Source organism: Sinohyriopsis cumingii, chromosome 4 (assembly GCF_028554795.1).
Source record: "Sinohyriopsis cumingii isolate HCF-2022 chromosome 4, ASM2855479v2, whole genome shotgun sequence".
NCBI lineage: Eukaryota > Metazoa > Mollusca > Bivalvia > Unionida > Unionidae > Sinohyriopsis > Sinohyriopsis cumingii.
This window is the reverse complement of record NC_142964.1, coordinates 125,663,115-125,686,975: the sequence shown is the minus strand read 5'-3', so window position 1 is coordinate 125,686,975 and position 23,861 is coordinate 125,663,115. Positions and strand designations below refer to the sequence as shown.

The 23,861-nt window shown below is 32.8% G+C and overlaps 1 protein-coding gene across 1 annotated transcript in view; it reads left to right on the top strand.

Moving 5' to 3' along the window:
• The window catches only part of LOC149802048 (alpha-2-macroglobulin-like), a 206,443-nt gene that overhangs the window by 117,850 nt on the left and 64,732 nt on the right, over positions 1-23,861 (top strand). The window contains exons 24-27 of the mRNA XM_089956452.1: positions 1,169-1,267; positions 9,791-9,842; positions 16,151-16,240; positions 22,352-22,528. Of these exons, the coding sequence (XP_089812578.1) occupies positions 1,169-1,267; positions 9,791-9,842; positions 16,151-16,240; positions 22,352-22,528 (418 nt within the window). The remainder of the gene's footprint in view (positions 1-1,168; positions 1,268-9,790; positions 9,843-16,150; positions 16,241-22,351; positions 22,529-23,861) is intronic.

Here is a 23,861-nt window from a genome sequence, read left to right as displayed (position 1 = left end):
AAAACCTAGGGTCAGTCAAATTAGAGTCGAGTAAGTTACATAATACTTGCGATGTGCATGGTTTATTTTATATTCTCCCACCTATATGTCCAGTTGTTATTGGGCCTTCATTTTGTTGATAGTTTTGTATATACAGAATAGCATCATTAATCTGGCCTCTGTTTATCTGGACACCTAACTCTCTGGAAAAATTTAAATGGAAATGCAATTTCAAAATGTTATTTAGTTCCATTAATCCAGAAATATGCATTCCAAATCTGGAAATCAAGATCGGGGACCAAAATTTAATATTACTATAAAACTGGTCTTTATAATCCATAATTAATCTGTCCAAAAATAAGAAAATTCAAAGAATCATATATTAGAATACAGTCAGTCAGATAACACATATTCACATACACAGATTTGGAGGTGTGTCAGTTTATTTGTCTCTGATTGTTCAGATTCTAGTGGCATGTCAATTCTAGTGACACATTAAAGTTATAAATTCTTAAGTAAATGTATGTGTGGAAAAATAGTATGACTATTGTACTCAGAGGTTGTAAAAGCAATGTCTGTTTTTGCTACTCACTGACAGGGGTGTTTGTAATTAAATAAACACTGGGTGGGGAGAAAAGTACATTAAAAGTACATAAGCACCATTATGATAGACTGGTACACAAAGAATTGTTTTCAGTTTAAAAAGCAGTGGAAATCTGTTGTCTAATTCTTTATGGAATTTTTCATATGATATTTTCTACTTGAATTATATTCAATATTGTTTCCCAAGCAATGATGTGGTTTCCATAGCAACTAGGTGGAAAAACATTTCTTGATTTCATGTCTCTTTGTTTATTTTTCTTTGGAGAGGATGTCGTTTTAATTCATTATTGTTGAATCAGCCATGGTGGAAGTTTGCATAGCGATTAATTCAGCATCCTCATATCCCACCCATATCAAATTGGAACTATCACTTAGGATTGGACTTGATGTGCAAGCCATTGTCTTTTTTCTTTTTTATATTTCTATCTGGTGCTAGATTATCCTTAATTTGTTGCAAATATATTTTGAAAGGAATCAGTAATTGAGAAGTGCTTATCTGTATGTCTGTGGGATGTAAATCTCGGTAATGCATTTATAGCATGATTACTGGTCACATTACTAATCACTAAGTTTGATATTTAAACAGGCGGTTTCTATGGAGGATGACAGCACATGTGTTAACCAGATCATCAGTAAAGAGGGCATCGGTGTCCAGGATGGAGTCAGGAGAAAACTCTTGGTCGAGGTATGAATAAAGAAAAGTAGCTTGTTGGCCATGACTATAGTTACATTTATTGTGTTGTTATAGCTTATTTGCAATAACGTTAGTGACATTTCTTGTATTATTATAGCTTGTTTGCAGTGACCTTAGCAACATTTCTTTGGTTATTGTAGTTTGTTTACAATGATTATAGTGACATTTCTTGTATTATTATAGCTTGTTTGCAGTAACTATAGCAACATTTCTTCTGTTGATATATTTTGTTTGCAGTAACTATAGTGACATTTCTTTTATTATTATAGCTTGTTTACAGTGACTATATCAACATTTCTTGTGTATATTGTTTGCAGTGACTATAGCAACATTTCTTGTGTTGTTATATATTGTTGGCAGTAACTATAGTGACATTTCTTGTTTTATTATAGCTTGTCTGCAGTGACTATAATGCCATTTCTTGTTTGTAGTGACTATAGTGATGTTTATTCTGCTATAACAGCTTACTTGTAGTGACTATAATAGTGACAGTTTTTATGTTCTGATAGCTTGTTTGTAGAGGTGTTTCTTTGCTGTAATGATATTCCTTAGCTGTAATGTGTGAGTTCATCTTTTGAGTCAATGAGGACCACTTTAGTTATCTAGTGTTATAGCTGGAATGAATGGTCTGTGAGTGCACAGATGGCTGAAGAGGTTGATGTGCACCCTGAATGTTCTATCATATTGTGGACAGGGGATAGCAGCAATGCAGCTTGGGATTTCCTGGATGGCCTCCATTGTTCTGCTGTTTCTATCGTGTTGACGTTGTAAGCTGCAGCACCTTTTCAAATGGAGGAGTGCCACATGCCCCTATCCTGGTCAGTCTGTTCCCACATGTCATAGCTAATGCCATAGTTCTTCAATAATGTCTTCAGGGTGTCCTTGTATCCTTTCTCTGGCCTCCTTTGTTGTGTTTTCCTTGTTTGAGATTGCCATAAAATAGTTGTTTTAAAAGCCACTGGTCTGGCATGCGAGCTACACGGCCTTCCCATCGCAACTGTGATTGCATCAAGATGGTGTAGATACTGGGAAGGCATGCTTGGGCAAGGACCTTGGTGTCTAGGATCCTGTCTTGCCACTTGATGTTTAGGAGCCTTCTGAGGCAGGTAGTATGAAAGTGGTTCAACTTCTTCACATGGCACTGGTAACCTGTCCTTAGCTCATTCTTTAGTGCTAACAGCTTGTTTACAGTGACTATAGTGATGTTTCTTGTGTTATTATAGTTTGTTTGCAGTGACTATAATGATGTTTCTTGTGTTATTATATCTTGTTTACAGTGACTATAGTGGCATTTCTTGTGTTATTATGGCTTGTTTACTGTGACTATAGTGGCATTTCTTGTGTTATTATAGCTTGTTTACAGTGACTATAGTGGCATTTCTTGTGTTATTATATCTTGTTTACAGTGACTATAGTGGCATTTCTTGTGTTATTATATCTTGTTTGCAGTGACTGTAGTGATATTTATTCTGTTATTATAGCTTACTTGCAGTGACATTTATTGTTATTATTTCTTGTTTGTAGTGATATTTCTTGTGTTATTATAGCTTGTTTGCAGTGACATTTCTTGTGTTATTATAGCTTGATTGTAGTGATATTTCTTGTGTTATTATAGCTTGTTTGCAGTGACATTTCTTGTGTTATTATAGCTTGATTGTAGTGATATTTCTTGTGTTATTATAGCTTGTTTGCAGTGACATTTCTTGTGTTATTATAGCTTGTTTGCAGTGACATTTCTTGTGTTATTATAGCTTGATTGTAGTGTTGTTTCTGGTGTTAGAGCTTGATTGCATTGTCATTTCTGATATTATTATATCTTGTTTGCAGTGACTATAGTCACATTTCTTGTTATTATTGCTTGTTTGCAGTGACTAGTGACATTTCTTGTGCTATTTTAGCTTGTTTATAGTGACTATAGTGATGTTTCTTCTGCTTTAACAGCTTGCTTACAGTGATTATAGTAGCAAATTGTCAGGCTATAATAGCTTGCTTCTAGGGACATTCCCTATGCTATACAAGCTTGTCTGTAGTGACATTTCTTATGCTATACTAGCTTGTCTGTAGTGATATTTCTTGTGCTATATTAGTTTGTCTGTAGTGACATTTCTTATGCTATACTAGCTTGTCTGTAGTGATATTTCTTATGCTATATTAGTTTGTCTGTAGTGACATTTCTTATGCTATACTAGCTTACCTGTAGTGACATTTCTTATGATATACTATCTTGTCTGTAGTGACATTTCTTATGCTATACTAGCTTGTCTGTAGTGATATTTCCTATGCTATATTAGTTTGTCTGTAGTGACATTTCTTATGCTATACTAGCTTGTCTGTAGTGACATTTCTTATGCTATATTAGTTTGTCTGTAGTGACATTTCTTGTGCTATACTAGCTTGCCTGTAGTGACATTTCTAATACTATACCAGCTTGTATATAGTGATATTTCTTATGCTATACTAGCTTGTCTGTAGTGACATTTCTTGTGCTATACTAGCTTGTCTGAAATGACATTTTATGTATTATAATAGCTTGTCTGTAGTGACATTTATTATGCTATATAGCTTGTATGTAGTGACATTTATAATGTTATATAGCTTGTATGTAGTGACATTTCTTGTGTTATACTAGCTTGTATGTAGTGACATTTTTTGTGTTATAATAGCTTGTATGTAGGACATTTTTTGTTTTATACTAGCTTGTCTGTAGTGACATTTATTATGCTATATAGATTGTATGTAGTGACATTTCTTGTGTTATACTAGCTTGTATGTAGGGACATTTTTTGTGTTATAATGGCTTGCATGTAGTGACATTTCTTGTGTTATACTAGCTTGTCTGTAGTGACATTTCTTATGCTATATAGCTTGTATGTAGTGACATTTATTATGCTATACAAGCTTGTCTTTAGAGACATTTCTTATGCAATACAAGCTTGTATGTAGCAACATTTCTTGTGTTATACTAGCTTGTATGTAGCAACATTTCTTGTGTTATACTAGCTTGTATGTAGCAACATTTCTTGTGTTATACTAGCTTGTATGTAATGACATTTCTTGTGTTATACTAGCTTGTATGTAGCAACATTTCTTGTGTTATACTAGCTTGTATGTAGTGACATTTATTATGGGGGCCCTGAGTGGCCGAGTGGTCTAAAGCGCTCTCTGTTATGGATCACTGCCATCTCACCTCTGTCTGCGTCGGTTCGAGTCTCTGATTCAGCCAATGTGGGTATGTGAGAAAGCTTGCCAGTAGCTTCTTGTGAGTCGGTGGTTCTTTCCGGGGTTTTCCCGGGTTCTTCCTCCACCATTAATACTGGCTGCCATGTATAGCCTATCGTGTGCTGAAAAATGGCGTTAAACCCGACAATAACATTTATTATGCTATATAGCTTGTATGTAGTGACATTTATTATGCTATACAAGCTTGTCTTTAGTGACATTTCTTATGCTATACTAGTTTGTCTGTAGTGACATTTCTTATGCTATACTAGCTTGTCTGTAGTGACATTTCTTGTGATATACAAGCTTGTCTGTAATGACATTTCTTATGCTATACAAGCTTATAATAGCTTGCATGTAGTGACATTTCTTGTGTTATACTAGCTTGTCTGTAGTGACATTTTTTATGCTATATAGCTTGTATGTAGTGACATTTATTATGCTATACAAGCTTGTCTTTAGAGACATTTCTTATGCAATACAAGCTTGTATGTAGCAACATTTCTTGTGTTATACTAGCTTGTCTATAGTGACATTTATTATGCTATATAGCTTGTCTGTAGTGACATTTCTAATGCTATACAAGCTTGTCTGTAGTGACATTTCTTTTGATATACAAGCTTGTCTGTAATGACATTTATTATGCTATATAGCTTGTATATAGTAACATTTCTTGTGTTATGCTAGCTTGTCTTTAGTGACATTTATTATTCTATTTAGCTTGTCTGTAGTGATATTAATATTCTGCATAGCTTGTTTATAGTGACATTTTGTATGACTAATTATAAGTCACAGCATTTGTTACTAAGTATAGGTAACTATATTTTTTTATTCAGTTAATTGACCAATAATTATGATGTGTATCTATTTTTTAATGTAAACTCCAAGCAGAATAAACAGGCTATTAGGAATAAATGTCCATTAACTATAAATAGAAGTTTAAGTTCATTATCAAAATCAGTTACTTCCATCATGTGCACTATCCTTGTAGGAACAAAACACTTCTTTATTTGGGTCACAAAAAAAAACCATCAACACTGCCTAGAAATATGGTATACATGCAGATGTTAAAATTGAAATGTATTAAATTAAAATAATAATTAATTTAAAAAGGCATGCAAGTATGTTCACCAGGTTTAGTGGGTTTTAGTTCAGTGTTCATTTTAATGGCTGCAGTGTTAGTTTTTATGTAAATGTGAGTAGTTATTAAATATTTTCAAGTGTTTACCATATAAGGAATATGAATTTACCATATAAGGAATATGAATTTACCATATAAATTTACCATATAAGGAATATGAATTTACCATATAAGGAATATGAATTGACCATATAAGGAATATGAATTTACCATATAAGGAATATGAATTGACCATATAAGGAATATGAATTTACCATATAAGGAATATGAATTGACCATATAAGGAATATGAATTTACCATATAAGGAATATGAATTGACCATATAAGGAATATGACTTGACCATATAAGGAATATGAATTTACCATATAAGGAATATGAATTGACCATATAAGGAATATGAATTGACCATATAAGGAATATGAATTGACCATATAAGGAATATGAATTGACCATATAAGGAATATGAATTGACCATATAAGGAATATGAATTTACCATATAAGGAATATGAATTGACCATATAAGGAATATGAATTTACCATATAAGGAATATGAATTGACCATATAAGGAATATGAATTTACCATATAAGGAATATGAATTGACCATATAAGGAATATGAATTTACCATATAAGGAATATGAATTGACCATATAAGGAATATGACTTGACCATATAAGGAATATGAATTTACCATATAAGGAATATGAATTGACCATATAAGGAATATGAATTTACCATATAAGGAATATGAATTGACCATATAAGGAATATGAATTGACCATATAAGGAATATGAATTGACCATATAAGGAATATGACTTGACCATATAAGGAATATGAATTGACCATATAAGGAATATGAATTTACCATATAAGGAATATGAATTTACCATATAAGGAATATGACTTGACCATATAAGGAATATGACTTGACCATATAAGGAATATGAATTGACCATATAAGGAATATGACCTGACCATATCAGGAATATGAATTGACCATATAAGGAATATGACCTGACCATATCAGGAATATGAATTGACCATATAAGGAATATGACCTGACCATATCAGGAATATGAATTGATCATATAAGGAATATGACCTGACCATATCAGGAATATGAATTAACCATATAAGGAATATGAATTTACCATATAAGGAATATGAATTGACCATATAAGGAATATGAATTGACCATATCAGGAATATGACCTGACCATATCAGGAATATGAATTGACCATATGAGAAATATGAATTTGCCATATAAGGAATATGAATTTACCATATAAGGAATATGAATTTACCATATAAGGAATATGACCTGACCATATCAGGAATATGACCTGACCATATCAGGAATATGAATTGACCATATGAGAAATATGAATTTACCATATAAGGAATATGAATTTACCATATAAGGAATATGAATTTACCATATAAGGAATATGACCTGACCATATCAGGAATATGACCTGACCATATCAGGAATATGAATTGACCATATGAGAAATATGAATTTACCATATAAGGAATATGAATTTACCATATAAGGAATATGAATTTACCATATAAGGAATATGACCTGACCATATCAGGAATATGACCTGACCATATCAGGAATATGAATTGACCATATGAGAAATATGAATTTACCATATAAGGAATATGAATTTACCATATAAGGAATATGAATTTACCATATAAGGAATATGACCTGACCATATCAGGAATATGACCTGACCATATCAGGAATATGAATTGACCATATGAGAAATATGAATTTACCATATAAGGAATATGAATTTACCATATAAGGAATATGAATTTACCATATAAGGAATATGACCTGACCATATCAGGAATATGACCTGACCATATCAGGAATATGAATTGACCATATGAGAAATATGAATTTACCATATAAGGAATATGACTTGACCATATAAGGAATATGAATTTACCATATAAGGAATATGACCTGACCATATCAGGAATATGAATTGACCATATAAGGAATATGAATTTACCATATAAGGAATATGAATTGACCATATAAGGAATATGAATTGACCATATCAGGAATATGACCTGACCATATCAGGAATATGAATTGACCATATGAGAAATATGAATTTACCATATAAGGAATATGAATTGACCATATAAGGAATATGAATTTACCATATAAGGAATATGACCTGACCATGTCAGGAATATGACCTGACCATATCAGGAATATGAATTGACCATATGAGAAATATGAATTTACCATATAAGGAATATGAATTTACCATATAAGGAATATGAATTTACCATATAAGGAATATGACCTGACCATATCAGGAATATGACCTGACCATATCAGGAATATGAATTGACCATATGAGAAATATGAATTTACCATATAAGGAATATGAATTTACCATATAAGGAATATGAATTTACCATATAAGGAATATGACCTGACCATATCAGGAATATGACCTGACCATATCAGGAATATGAATTGACCATATGAGAAATATGAATTTACCATATAAGGAATATGAATTTACCATATAAGGAATATGAATTTACCATATAAGGAATATGACCTGACCATATCAGGAATATGACCTGACCATATCAGGAATATGAATTGACCATATGAGAAATATGAATTTACCATATAAGGAATATGAATTCACCATATAAGGAATATGAATTTACCATATAAGGAATATGACCTGACCATATCAGGAATATGACCTGACCATATCAGGAATATGAATTGACCATATGAGAAATATGAATTTACCATATAAGGAATATGACTTGACCATATAAGGAATATGAATTTACCATATAAGGAATATGACTTATAATATAAGGAATATGACTTGACCATATAAGGAATATGAATTTACCATATAAGGAATATGAATTGACCATATAAGGAATATGAATTTACCATATAAGGAATATGACTTATAATATAAGGAATATGACTTGACCATATAAGGAATATGACTTATAATATAAGGAATATGACTTGACCATATAAGGAATATGAATTTACCATATAAGGAATATGAATTGACCATATAAGGAATATGAATTTACCATATAAAAAATATAAATTTAATGCATTGGAACTTAACCAATGTCAGTATGGCTACATGTTATATATTAGCAACAACATTGAACTGACTGGGTTGTATATTAGCAACATTGAACTACCTGGGTTGTATATTAGCAACATTGAACTAACTGGGTTGTATATTAGCAACATTGAACTACCTGGGTTGTATATTAGCAACATTGAACTACCTGGGTTGTATATTAGCAATATTGAACTAACTGGGTTGTATATTAGCAACATTGAACTATCTGGGTTGTAAATGAGCATTAGAAACAGTCAGACTAACTGGGTTGTATATTAGCAATAAGATTGAAATAACTGGTTTGTATATTAGCAACATTGAACTACCTGGGTTGTATATTAGCAAAATTGAACTAACTGGTTTTATAGAAAATTACATTTTTATTGGTACTTATATTTATGGAATGAGCAGGATGTCTTTATTTTCTTCATAGTAAATGTTTCTTCATTAGGTCTTTAAGTTTCTGCTTTGTATAACCACAGATAAATTGGTACCATTTAGATCACAGTGGATTCAGAGAGTCCTTTTTGGGAAGCATTACGGTCAGCAGAAACTCTGATTATGAGGATACTTACCTGTTACAATGTTAATATAATCCTTTTTGCTAATTTTACATTTAAGAACATGATCTGACCAAGGGGCTTCGAGTGGCCGAGTGGTCTAAAGTGCTCTCCATTATGGATCACTGCCATCTCACCTCTGTCTGTGTGGGTTTGAGTCTAGGATTCGGCCAATGTGGGTATGTGAGAAAGCTTGACAGTAGCTTCTTGTGGGTCGGTTGTTCTTCCTAGGTTTTCCCGGTATCTTCCTCCACCGCTAATACTGGCCACCATGCATAGCCTATCATGTGCTGAAAAATGGCATTAAACCCAACAACAACAACAACAACAACATGATCTGACCAAAGTGAATGAATAAATGAAGTTTGTTTGCTAGACTTTACATTTGAAAAAATTTTGTATTATATCTTTGATCATGACAATTGGTTAATATTTTTTTCAGCCCGAAGGAATTCCACAAGAATACACAAAGAGTTTCTACCTGTGTCCTGAAGGTGGGTACCCTTGCAGTTTGTATAAGCATTTATTACTGTATGCAATCACTTACAAGTTGAGTCCAACTGCAAACACACAGACCTGGATCAACCATCACATAATGTACTAGCATATCATGGTTGGTATTATTTGTTCTACTGAGTATTCCTAACAAAACTGCATAGACCCAGATCTACCAGCATATTATGAGTTGGCAGATTTGAGTCATTGCACTTTTGCATTTGGACTTGACTTGTTAGCAAGTATATACAATAATACATTCTTTGTTTTACTTTTATAAATACTTTGTGCATTTACATAATATTATAATTACAGTTGCAACAGTTGATAAATGAAGAGAAGATTTCCATTAGTCAGAACATAATCATGTGACCAGACCCAATTGCATTTATTTCTATATAAACGATATGGAGAACTACTTTATACTAACTTCTATAAATAGAGTTATATGCAGAGTAAGTAATATAAACACTGAACTGGAAGGCATACACACTGCATGCCTTTAAAACATAATAAAAGTGATGGGTTTATTTTTTATATAGAAAATTGAGTAAATTGATTTGACAGATTCAAATAAAACATATTTGCTGTATTTTTTAATATAAATAATTCTTTGACTAGATTTGAAAAAAGATGGGAAACTCAAAATCTGTCAAGAACATTGGGGCTACGGCACTTTCACTGCATCTCATTACAAATGAATTTAAAACTGTAGGTAAATGGATAGAGGGATTGGGAGGAGGGGAGTTCAGAAACTAGCATTAAAACAATTGGTTTCACAGTCCTACAATGTACGATGCTGACCTTGATAGTTACAATGTGCGGGTGGGTGGGAGATCTGCTGCACTCTCATCATAACTGTCAGTGTCGAAATCTTGCACTGTTTGACTATTGGACACCTATTACTATAACCATTTACTGATAGTCTTAATTTCATCTATAAGTAGCCTAAACTCATAATCAACAGGAAAATAGAATTAAAATGCAAAAATTGGTCATTCAAATAAAACAACACATCCTTTGCTTTAAGTATTGAACCATTATTCAGATCACATATGCCATATTAGATAAAAGATTTAAGGACCATGCTGTGGAATGTTCACAACCTTTGATCACATACCACTGGTATAATTATTTGTTTGATTTTGATGTGGCTATTATGTTGCAGTTTTATCTGGATTTTATTAGGAATTTAATCATGGACATGTGGGGTGTATCATCTGCAGACTGGTCTTATTGAGCATGCCTGAGCTGCAGGCAAAGGCAAATCATTTATAAAATTTAATATGAAAAATAAAAATAGTGCCTTTAAAATGAAGTTTTGTGGTACACCTGAATTAATGGGTTAAGACTCTGAAATAATGTTCACAATGCAGACTTGCTCCTACCTACATAATATTCAAACCTATTTATTGCTTAAAAGGAAAATTTACATTCTTTAGCTTAGATTGGAGTATTCAGTGATTTTCCAGATCAAAGGCCTTTTTAAAGTCCAAATCAAAGGTTTTCTTACAGTCCAAATAAAAGGCCTTTTTAAGGTCCAAATCAAAGGCTTTTTAAGGTCCAAATCAAAGGCCTTTTTAAGGTCTAAATCAAAGGCCTTTTAAAGGTCCAAATCAAGGCCTTTTTAAGGTCTAAATCAAAGGCCTTTTTAAGGTCCAAATCAAAGGCCTTTTTAAGGTCAAGATAAAAGGCCTTTTTAAGGTCCAAATCAAAGGAAGGTCCAAATCAAAGGTCTTTTTAAGGTCTAAGTCAAAGGCCTTTTTAAGGTCCAAATCAAAGGCATTTTTAAAGTTCAAGAAGAATATTCATTTTTCAGTAATCTTTGTAAGGGCATTGTGAACAAATCTCAGCCTTACAACTTTGACACATTTAGATGCCATATCGATCTCACCATGAACACATCTCAGCCTTACAACTTTGGCATATGAATATGCCACATCAGTCTCATCATGAACACATCTCAATCTTACAACTTTGACATATTTAGATGCCATATCGATTCATCATGAACACATCTCAATCTTACAACTTTGACATATGAATATGCCACATCAGTTTCATCATGGACACATTTCAGTCTTACATCCTGGACATATGTATATGCCATATTGATCTGATTACAAACACATCTCAGCTTTACAACCTGGACTTACATATATGCCATATCGATCTGATTACAAACACATCTCAGTCTTATAACCTGGACATATGTATATGCCATATCGATCTGATTAAAAACACATCTCAGCCTTACAACCTTGATGTATGTATATGCCATATCGATCTGATTAAAAACACATCTCAGGCTTACAACCTTGATGTATGTATATGCCATATCGATCTGATTAAAAACACATCTCAGCCTTACAACCTTGACATATGAATATGCCACATCAATCTCATCATGAACACATCTCAGTCTTACAACCTTGACATATGTATATGCCACATCAATCTCATCATGAACACATCTCAGTCTTACAACCTTGACATATGAATATGCCACATGAATCTTATCATGAACACATCTCAGTCATACAACCTGGACCTGTTTATATGCCATACTAGTCTCATTCTCAGACTGAAACTCTTAATAGGCTGTTTTGTTTCGTTATTATCATGGAATCACTAATAATAGGAAACATGTCTTTCCAAACTCAGAATGTTCTGTCATCAGTCCTTAAGACCAAGTTTTTCTCATTGCCTTGTTTATGGTTCTGTAAAATCCTTCAGTTAACATCTTATGGTAGTTTATTAGTGAAAGCAGTGATAACATGAAATGTGTTGTGTCAGATTGAGAATATATTGATAGAATTGATTCCTGTCTCATGTGATTGAAACTGTTATAAATCAAGGTTTGTCCACATAATTATGTTTTCTTCTTTCTATCTGACTGTCTTTGATTTCAATCGGTAGGAGGACTTTTCTATGATTAACATAACAGATGTAAAAACTTAGTTTTATTTTTCTTTCAGTTTTTATCTCCCTGGCCATTAGGCCAAGTGGACTGATGATATGGCCCTGCATCTGTCGTGTATTGTCGGTTGTCAGGCCATTTCCAATTGATATCCACTCTGGAATCCATATTTCCAATTTGATTTTGATAAAATTTAAATGTAGGTTTTTATATCATCAAAATCTTGGATGAGTTTGATAATGAACAAGATCCACTCTGAAAACCATGTTTGTTATCCGATATTAGTTGAGTTTGAAATATCGGCTGTTATCATCAAGCTCTTGGATGCATTCAGTAATGAGTGAGATCTGTCCATATTTCTGAGGTGTCCTTGCATTAATTGGCTGAGCTTGTTACAACTTTGGAATCATATTTTTGATCTGATTTTGATAGGCTTATATGAACAAGTTCTTGCATAATTTTGATAATGTGCAGGATACACACATAATAATGAGTTGATATCATATGTGATTAACTGAATTTGTTACCACTCTACAAATGTACTCTTGATCCGATTTTGAAAGGCTTAATTTATTCAGCTTTCGGACTAGTAGAATTTTAAATGACAAGATCCATTATAATAAAGATATGATTTTGCATCTGAAGGGTTGAACTTGTCAACAGTTTATTGACTCTATTTCAGATCATATTTTTATCAAACTTGGTAAATGTGCTTATATTATCAAGATATATTACTTGTTCTGTTATAAAGATCAACACATGTTATTTAAGTGATATTGCATATGATTGGTTAAGCTTTGGAATTTCTGACCAACTTGGTAAATAGGCTAATATCATCAAGGCATTGGATGAATTCTAATTATGAGTGAGACCTGTTTAAATATATTAGGTTTTCTTGCATCTGATTGGCTGAGATTTTGTGACGTTTTAGAGACTTTATTGATCAAACTTGGTAAATAGGCCTATGTTGTCAAGATCATGGTTGAGTGAGATTAGTAGTGAAATTCAACCATATTACTGATATGACCTTGCATCTGATTTGCTGACCTTGTCAACACATTAGCAGCTACCTTTCTTATCAGGTCATGATTAAACTTGTTCAATTGGTTTATATTATCAAGATGTTGGAGTAGTTTAGTTTGGAGCAAGATCTACGCATATTAATGAAGTAGTCTTGTATCAGATTGGTACCATTCTGGATACTGAATTTTAATTGGATTTTACTCCACTGTAAGCTTTTATTATAATTGCCCTTGACAAATTCTTTAATAAGTGAGATCTGCATAGATACCTTGCATCTGATTGGCTGAGTTTGTTAAATCTCCTAAGTCTAGAGACTATTTCTTGTCCAGTTTCTATAATAGCTAAATATATTTATGTCATCAAGATTTTGGATGACTCAAGTTTCTATGATAGCTAAATATATTTATGTCATTAAGATTTTGGATGACTCACATTAAGAGTAAGAGACTGCATATTAATTATGCCTTTATCTTTGGAAAAAAATTTGCATCAGGATATAGTAAAAACAACATGATATAAAGTTAGGAGGTAGTTTGCACAAGTTATATTTGTTTTCAATAATAAATAATCCTGCTCAGTTAAATAGTCAGCTGTTAAGTTATGTGAATGGGTAAGCAGTATCAGGACCACCTGGGCCTCTTCTTTTACACATGTGGAACATATATTTGGTGTTGTTGTCCAGCTATCCATCAATGTTATTTCTGCACAATAACTTGAATTCTTAAAATTTGATGATCGCTTGCACTTGGGGTAAGAAAGATGCTGATTGACTTTGGGTTCCATAGGTCAAGGTCATTGTGAATGAAAGAAGAGAAATGTTTTCCACACAGTAACGTTAGTTCCCCATACAGATCTGGAACAAATGTGGATGTTTTGGGGTAACAAAGAAATCTATTGATTTTCGCGTCAAAAGGTCAAAGATCAAAGAAAGAAGGAAAATGGTACAGCACAATAATATTAGGTCCACATGATAGATTTGGAGTAAATTTTGTGTGTGGCTTGCATTTGGGGTAAAGAAACAGTCACTCACTTTGTGAGTCAAAGGTCACTGTTACTGAAACAGCCATTTAACTACTAGACTATGCACTGTCACTGAAACCACTGGTGGAAAATGTATGTGTTGGGCAAACAAAGCCTATTGATTTTGGTGTTCAGAGATCAAGGTCTTTATGACTGAAAGAAGAAAAATGTTTTTTTTAATTAATATTTTTAGTTCTTGACCCAGTATTTAGTCCAAATGTTTGTGGTAAGGTTGAACATAATATGTGAAAGAGGCCTATTGTTTTGAGGTCCGAAGGTCAAAGGTCAAAGATCAAGATAACTGTGACTCATAGTAAAATGGATTTGCAGAATGACTTTGTTTTCGAGTAAGTTTCCTGACCAAATATTGTTGATTTGCACTTAGCGAATCAAGAATTCCCTAGACTTGGGAATCTGAATGTCAGAGGTTATCGTCATGTTAAGTCTATAAAAAAAATAATGGTTTCTGCACATTAAATTTAGTTCACAGCCACATAATTGTACCAAAGTTCAAGGTCAGTAAAACCCATTGGTCTGTAATGCATGCATATAGAATGCGAAAGGGAAAATAAGTTTTTAAAAAAGTGTTAATATCAACAAAGAAGAATAAAAAGGAGTTTTCACATTCTTATGAATTAAAGCTGGAAGGGACACAATTACGTTTATTGGACATCACGTGCCAAGTTGAGTATGTCTCGTGGCAGGAGATATGATTGCCATCATCATGTGAAATGGAAAAGAATTTCCAAGAATCATGTCAAGTTGAGAGATAGCAACAAGCCATTGAGCTGCATAGGATTTGGAACTAGAGTTTGTGCAACTAAACTAGCGGTAAATAAAGTTTACCTGTACTTTACAAACTTTTCAGTGGAACATAATGTTTATTGTCGATGCATCAAACTTTTAATTACATTTTCCAGCTTTACAATAGCAGTTACTGATATTTTGTTACACCTTACTGAAAACTGGTGAATCTTACCGAAAAAAATCAATCTTACAGAAAAAATCAACTGACTTAGTGAGACGGACTTGTCAGGGTTGGCAGGTCTGATACTCACTTATAAATCAAGTCCATCCATAAACTTCAGAGACCCAGATCTACTGTTGTATTATGTACTGGATGACCTGGGTCTCTGCAGTTTGTTAGGAGTAATCAGTAGAACAAACAACTTAAGTATTACTATATGAAGAATTACATTCAATATCATTTCATTTTTACAATTTCATGGGTACATTTTTCATTTAAAACAGAAAAAATATGACTCAGTTTATGAAGTCTGTTTTTTAAAATTCAAGTGTTTGTTTCTTGGATTTGCAGATAAAAATATTTTTATACATGCACAGGTAGCTCGTTAAGCCAGATCATCGATCTTCCTGTTGCTGCTAATGAGGAACTAGTTCCCGACTCTAAAAGGGCTAAAGTCAATGTTATAGGTAAGCCTTGCTAATGTTCTCTTCAACAATATAATTTAACTGTCAAGAAATTATTCTTAATTAGATACACAGATGGTGATTTGATCTAGATGTGTAGTGTGGTAAAAGTATATGACATTTCTGTTGTATAAACCAATAGTGTCTCCAGGATACACAGTCTGTTCTATATAAAAAATTGTAGGTTATCCAGACAATCAGTTACATGGACAAAATCCATATCTCCAATGGATTTGAAAAATTATAGCATTCTACTGTGTTGCCATTACGTGAAACCAAAAATAATTTCTTTTTCTCCACCTTAAACATCTTCCCTTTTGACTAGTACATTGTGACCCTGCTTTAGTGAACTTCGTTATAACATAAATTCGGATATAACATGGTCATGGTGTGGCTCCCAAAATTTCATATACATGTATTTTTCTCGTAAATGAAAAAAAAAATCTTTCTTAAAAGTACGAAAAAACAAAAAGTTTATTATCATTTTGGGGAAAACATTGCATACGAATAATACAAGATGATCGTGGCATGGCTTCTGAAATTTTATATGTATTTTTCTCGTAAACAGAAAGTAGTTTTTTCTTCTTAAAAGTGCAAAAAATAATGTGTAAAAAGTTTAAACTGGGATTGCCAATGTCGCAAACATGGATTTATTTTCCTTATTGGTGTCAAAATATACCATCTGGTGATTTTTTTTTAATTGCCAACATTGTTTGGCTGCTTAAACTTGTATATACAACCGTTGGTTTGGAGTGGAGAAATTCAGAGGTCCCATGAAAGAAAGCCACAAACTGGATATAAAATGCACTGAAATTTATATATTGTTACATTAACAAATTCTTTGTCCAGATTGAGAAACCATCTAAACAGTGCATTGTTATATCATAATCTGATTATCTTGACATCTGGCATCAGTACTTTATGTTGTGAGATATCCGCTTTTTTGTGGTTGACATTTCTGGTAATGGAGATCAACCAGACAAGGCATTATCTTGTAATCTTTCGTCAGATTTCTGACAGTTCGCTAGTAATTAATATATTTACATAGACTGACATTTGTATATGGATGGTAAGTAAAATTCTTCTTCTTTTCACTCAGAATTAAATCCTTCAGAACACTCACATTTTCTGTAATAGTCCCTGTCATCAGACAGAACACCTGCATCTCTATCGCCTGTTGACCCGTTGTTAAATTTCTGATGCATGCATGGAATGCAGCATCATGCTGCTACCACAAATGTGAAAAAATAAACCACATCTTACTTATTGGTTTATTCAATAGTCAGGGAGGAACAGTAACTAGAATAGACCAAACAATGGCCAATTCCTTTTTAAAAATGTACCCAGATAAAATAGTTTGCTGAAATTTCAAAGGAAACAGATTACCTTTGAAGCACCGACTGTTATGAAAACGTACTCAGCAAATGGAGAAAAAAAGTCAGCCTCATTCATGCTGTACAATTATTTGATGCTGCTGCCACAATAAGAAATGACTTCAATAACACCTGCACCCTTCATCAAAGAAACCCGACTACAATCTTCAATAAAAACAAAGAACTTTTCTTCAAAGGAAGTCAGTATCAAACTTAAATAAAAGTAATAAAATCCAATGGAATTTTGCATTTTCCAGCTTGACTGGAACACGTTAACTGTGCCGTGAAAGTTCCCTTTTTGCAGGGAAAAAGTTTATGCTTACAAACGCTACCAATGGTGGCTTAAAATGCAAACTTTTACCAACGTGTGATGTACTGACAAGTAAATGTGCTTTGTCATTTGTTATGTGATTGTGCTATGTTTTTGTACTGAATTCTGACCAATATGACCAGTGACAAAATTACTGAATATTTTAAATCTCTGTGTGTGTATATTTTCGATGAAATCACTTGTATTATGGATTTAATGTATATGATGAGATTTGTGGGTGAGTACACGGTGTTGATACTCTATTCATGCTATACATTAGACAAGTATATATAAACAGTATTCACATATATGAACCAATCCCTGGTTCTCTAAATAAAGTAAACTATTATATATGCATTCTCTGTTTTCACTACAGGTGTATTTCTCATTTAATATGCATTGATTTAACCACCTGCATTTATTACCTACCCCCCCCCCCCCCCCCCGCACATTTTTTGGGGTACATGCATTATTTTCTTCAGCTAACTGACCTACCTGGTTGCTTATAACATGGTTTGGTGTATAATATGGTCGGGTTCTATGGCTCCTAACAACCGTGTTATAGCAAGGTCACACTGTAATTATGTGATGTATCCTCTTGAGGAATTACAATTGTCTATATGCACATGTTTACATGTCTACAGATAGGGTGACTTACTACCACACAGAAAAATGTTTTTCTTATCAACTGAATGTTGTGAAAATTATGATGAGGCTCAAGAGCTAGAATAAATCATAACATTCTTTGCATGCCTTGCTTATGTAACTTAAATTCTATTTTCGAATCATTAAGACTTGTAAAGAAATAGTTCCCTATCTTTGAATCATGTAAGTCTCTGAAAGGCAGAGTTACCTATCTTTGAATCATGTAATTCTTGGAATGAAGGAATTAGTATGGTTCACAGATGTGAAGCAGTAGGACTCAGCAGGGAGAAAACCACGTATGAAGCAATAGGTCTCCCTAAGGAGAAAACAATATGTGATGCAATAAGACTGTAGAGAGAAGACATTCTGTGTGAAGGAATAAGGCTCAGTTGGGAGACAATCATGTGAGAGGCAATAGTGCACAATAAAGAGAAAATTGTGTATAAAGCAATAGGGTTCAAAAGGGGAGAAAACCATGTGTGAAGAAATAGGGCTCAATTGGGAGATCATGTGTGAAGCAAACAGATTCTCTTGGGAGAAGACACCATGTGTGAAGTAATAGGACTCAGCTGGGAGATCATGTGTATGAGGCAATAGTGCATGGTAGGGTGAAGACATGTATTAAACAGTGGGGCTCAAAATGGAGAAGAGTGTGTAAAAGAATAGGGCTTAATTAAGAGAAAACATTGTGTGTTGGGGTAGACATTTCAGCAGCTGGTCATGCATTTTATTAATATGTAAACACTAGGTACCTCCTACATCAGAAAACAACTCCATATTCATCGATAGCAAACAAATGAATTATTTGTTTTTATATGTGTGCTATCAGATATCTCACATGGGTAAGTTGCTGTGGCCAGTAAGCTTTTGTATCAAGAAAGAACAATTGTATTTTAATTAAGGAAAGTGATATTCATAAAGTGTACATAAAAAACCACATTTTGACTCGAAATGCATACGAAAATGTGATTTCTAAATGTTAGCATGAAGACCCACTCCATGACCTTCTTGAACCTGTTACCCAGAAAATCTGATTTACTACGTATCTTTTAGAATCATACAAATAAATACATTATATAAAAGAGGGAAATGTATACCTTAAAACAATACTGCATTTTAATCCAAGTTTCCAATTTTGCAAGAAGTTGTCCCACACATACAAAATCATTTGCTAGCCAACATGTCAACTTGCCAATAGAACATAAATTCTCAAGAAATTCCCCGGCGTATAGTCGGTTTCTAAATTCTTTAGTAATTTTTTCACCATCAATAAGACATAAACACATTACATTCTATTCATTGTTGTTTCTCTTCCACATAATAGCTTATTTTTTTATAAATCTGTTGAATTTAATAACTTCTTTACAAGATCGGTTTGGTTTGCATAATATCTCTTGCCATTTATTGGCATATTTGCCTTGAATTTTGTAAAAATTGCTATAAATCTGGCCCAATTACTCCACTGAACTGCTGACAGAAACAGTCCAAAGTAATGTATTTCATTTCTGTAGCCCGATGGATAAACATTACATCTTTTCAATGCTGTGCGCAGAATAGGCCGATGCATTGTTAGTCAGGAAAACACGGGGGTGGTATCCCCTGTGTCCAAAATTAATATTATTTTGAACAGAATATTCTGGTGACAATTGCCTCTTTTCAAACGGTGAGCATTGCTGTATTTTATTTTCGTCAAACGGTTGAATTTGGTATGCGTTTTGCTTCAGTATTGGAAATGGAAACCTTAAGTGCACAGAAATGCCTGACAGCATTGTATATTTGTCAAGCATGTCACAAACGGCAAGTATTATCATGTTCAAATTTATGTTGTTTTAAATCTGTAGACCCATTAGACTCATGTTGGTAATGATTAACCCTTGTGATTTATTTCATTTTACTTCTACTACAATCAAATATATTGATCATTCATTCATTTGATTGATGATGTTTCTCTAAAAGAGTGTTGATCTTTTGTATTAAAAAACCCGTCTATTTTGGATCCAATAATAAAACTAGAATGTATCCAATTCAACACACAAATTAGTGACATAGTACACAATGTGTGAAGTGGTACACATGTTAAGCGAATGGAAACCATGTGGAATAATGTTTTTGATGATCTCCTAATATACTGTCATTTATCCTGAAATTAATGTTGCTCTATGAGAAAAAAAATGAACAAAGAAGAGGCATTTATTCACAATTAATCTCAGCACGATTGTAAATTGAGTATTCAACACTATAAATTGTCAATCCACCCACCCCCTTTTGCCTTTACATCGAACCCATTATTGGTTTAGGCTCTTTTGAGAGGTCCCTCGATAACTCATGCCTCACTTATAGTGCGGTCGATGTTTTTGGTCCCCGATGTGTGCGATTAATTGAGGAAGAGGTGTATATTTTAATTTAGAATTTGGATCATTTACCTGATCTCATAACATTACTGTAAGTAAAGAATGTATAATGAGTTATAATAATAATAATAATAATATTATTATTATTATTATTATTATTATTATATGATTATGATTTCTTATGAACAATAAACTAGTCACTATTTGAGTAGTTTATGTCTGAATGACAACTTTTATGTTATTTATGAGTCTGGAAACATTATTTTGACTAGATGTGAAAAATAATGTTACCATGCATGCCAACCATTATGCTTTTTTAACCAAATTATGTCTTATGCTCACCTGTATATGGGTTGTGCTTTTTTATTGTTTTTGTCATTTTTATTACCTTATTAATTCCACTCGTATAAATTTGAGAAAATTCCTAAAGAATGTGCCTGCTGCATAAGAATAGTGTAAGAGTACTTTCCATATCTTATCTGCTATTTATAGCAACTGTATATGACCCATTTCCAATAAATAAACAGGTTTCTTCAAATATGAACTTTTCATCAGAGATTCATGATATTGATAAGGTAGTTAGGTAATAGACCAGTCTATACTTTTAACCAAAGCACCAGATTTTAAGTGAAATGCTTTATGGTGTGAGTTGTGGATGTTATATGACAGAAAATGTCAGAGCAGATGTATCTTTTCAACTTCAAAACATGTCAGATTGGTAAAAAAGACAACACTACTTTACAAACTTTAACAGAAGAATATGAGAGTAATGTAATACAGCACATTGCAGAATTTACGACATCAAGTTCACAATCATTAAGTGAAAGTAAGACATGTAAACTAGTTAAAGTATATGCTGAATATAAATAATTTGTCATAATATTTTGTGTTTTTACTCTGGTTCAAATCCACATGGATTTTGCCCTTTGTGACAAGAATTGTGACCAGCTGTTGAACCAGGTTAGAAGCAAAAATGGATCTTTTTCATAGAGCATTCTGTAATTATGGCATGTAATATATAGATTACACTTTTTATGCCCAAATTTAGCTTTCTGCCACTTATATTAGCAATAATTATGATTATACCTCTTGGGGTGTGTGTGGCATGTATGTGTTACCATAAAAGGGAGATTATGTTGGCTATAAAATTGGTAAATAGTGTCTCAGCACATGTAACTCTAATGGATAATATGGTTTTATAAGATGGGGTTACTGCATGATGTCATTCGTGCCACCATAACTGATTTTCAGTTAAGCTTTACAGGAAGAGCAAAATGCATATTCATGTCTATTTGAACTTTATTAAAAGCATTGAAATTCCTGTTTCCATCCATCACTGATTTCAGTGTAATATCTCCCTTATCCTTAAGCAGATGTTTACACACTGCAAACCATTACTATCTCAGTACTCAAATTTGTACTTAAACGTTTTCAGGTGACATAATGGGCCCGACTCTGTCAAACCTGAAGGACCTATTAAAGATGCCATATGGATGTGGTGAGCAGAATATGGCATCCTGGTCCCCAAATATCTACGTCCTGCAGTATCTTACTAATACCAACCAGCTCACAGATGCAATCCAGGATGAGGCTAAAGGATACATGAGAATTGGTGAGTAATATTAATGTCTTGTTACAGATCAGTCTTAACAAAGTTAGTATCTTGTTATATATCAGTCTTAACAGTGTTAATGTCTTGTTATATATGTCTTAACAATGTTAATGTCTTGTTATATATGTCTTAATGTTAATGTCTTCTTTTATGTAAGTCTTAACAATGTTAATGTCTTGTTGTATATCAGTCTTAACAATGTTAATGTCTTGTTATATATGTCTTAACAATGTTAATGTCTTGTTACATATCAGTCTTAACAATGTTAATGTCTTGTTGTATATCAGTCTTAACAATGTTAATGTCTTGTTATATATCAGTCTTAACAATGTTAATGTCTTGTTATATATGTCTTAACAAATGTTAATGTCTTGTCACATGTCAGTCTTAACAATGTTGATTCTTGTTACATATCAGTCTTAACAATGTTAATGTCTTGTTACATATCAGTCTTAACAATGTTAATGTCTTGTTACAGATCAGTCTTAACAATGTTAATGTCTTGTTACATGTCAGTCTTAACAATGTTAATGTCTTGTTACATGTCAGTCTTAACAATGTTAATGTCTTGTTACATGTCAGTCTTAACAATGTTAATGTCTTGTTACATGTCAGTCTTAACAATGTTAATGTAATGTTATATATCAGTCTTAACAATGTTAATGTCTTGTTATATATCAGTCTTAACAATGTTAATGTAATGTTATATATCAGTCTTAACAATGTTAATGTCTTGTTATATATCAGTCTTAACAATGTTAATGTCTTCTTTTATGTAAGTCTTAACAATGTTAATGTCTTGTCACATATCAGTCTTAACAATGTTAATGTATTGTTATATATCAGTCTTAACAAGGTTTTTGTATTGTTGTTATATATCAGTCTTAACAATGTTATTGTCTTGTTATATATCAGTCTTAACAATGTTAATGTCTTGTTATATATCAGTCTTAACAATGTTAATGTCTTGTTATATATCAGTCTTAACAATTTTTACTGTCTTGTTACATGTCATTTTTAACAACTTGAGTAATAGGGAAATCCCATTTGAATGTCATAATTTGTGTCATAGTGAAATCCCATCTGATTGTCAGAAGAGGTATTATAGGGAAAATTTCATCTGAGGTTCAAAATTTATGGGCAGAATGATCCTTTGCTGAGTTCTTGCCTAAGGTTATGATCCCAAAATAGGAATTTCACTGTCACACACCAGCAAATGTAATGGATCCCAAGTAGGGATTTCACTGTCATGAACCAACAAATGGGTAGGGATTTCACTGTCAGGCACCAACAAATGTAATGGACCAAAGGTAAGGATTTCACTGTCACACAC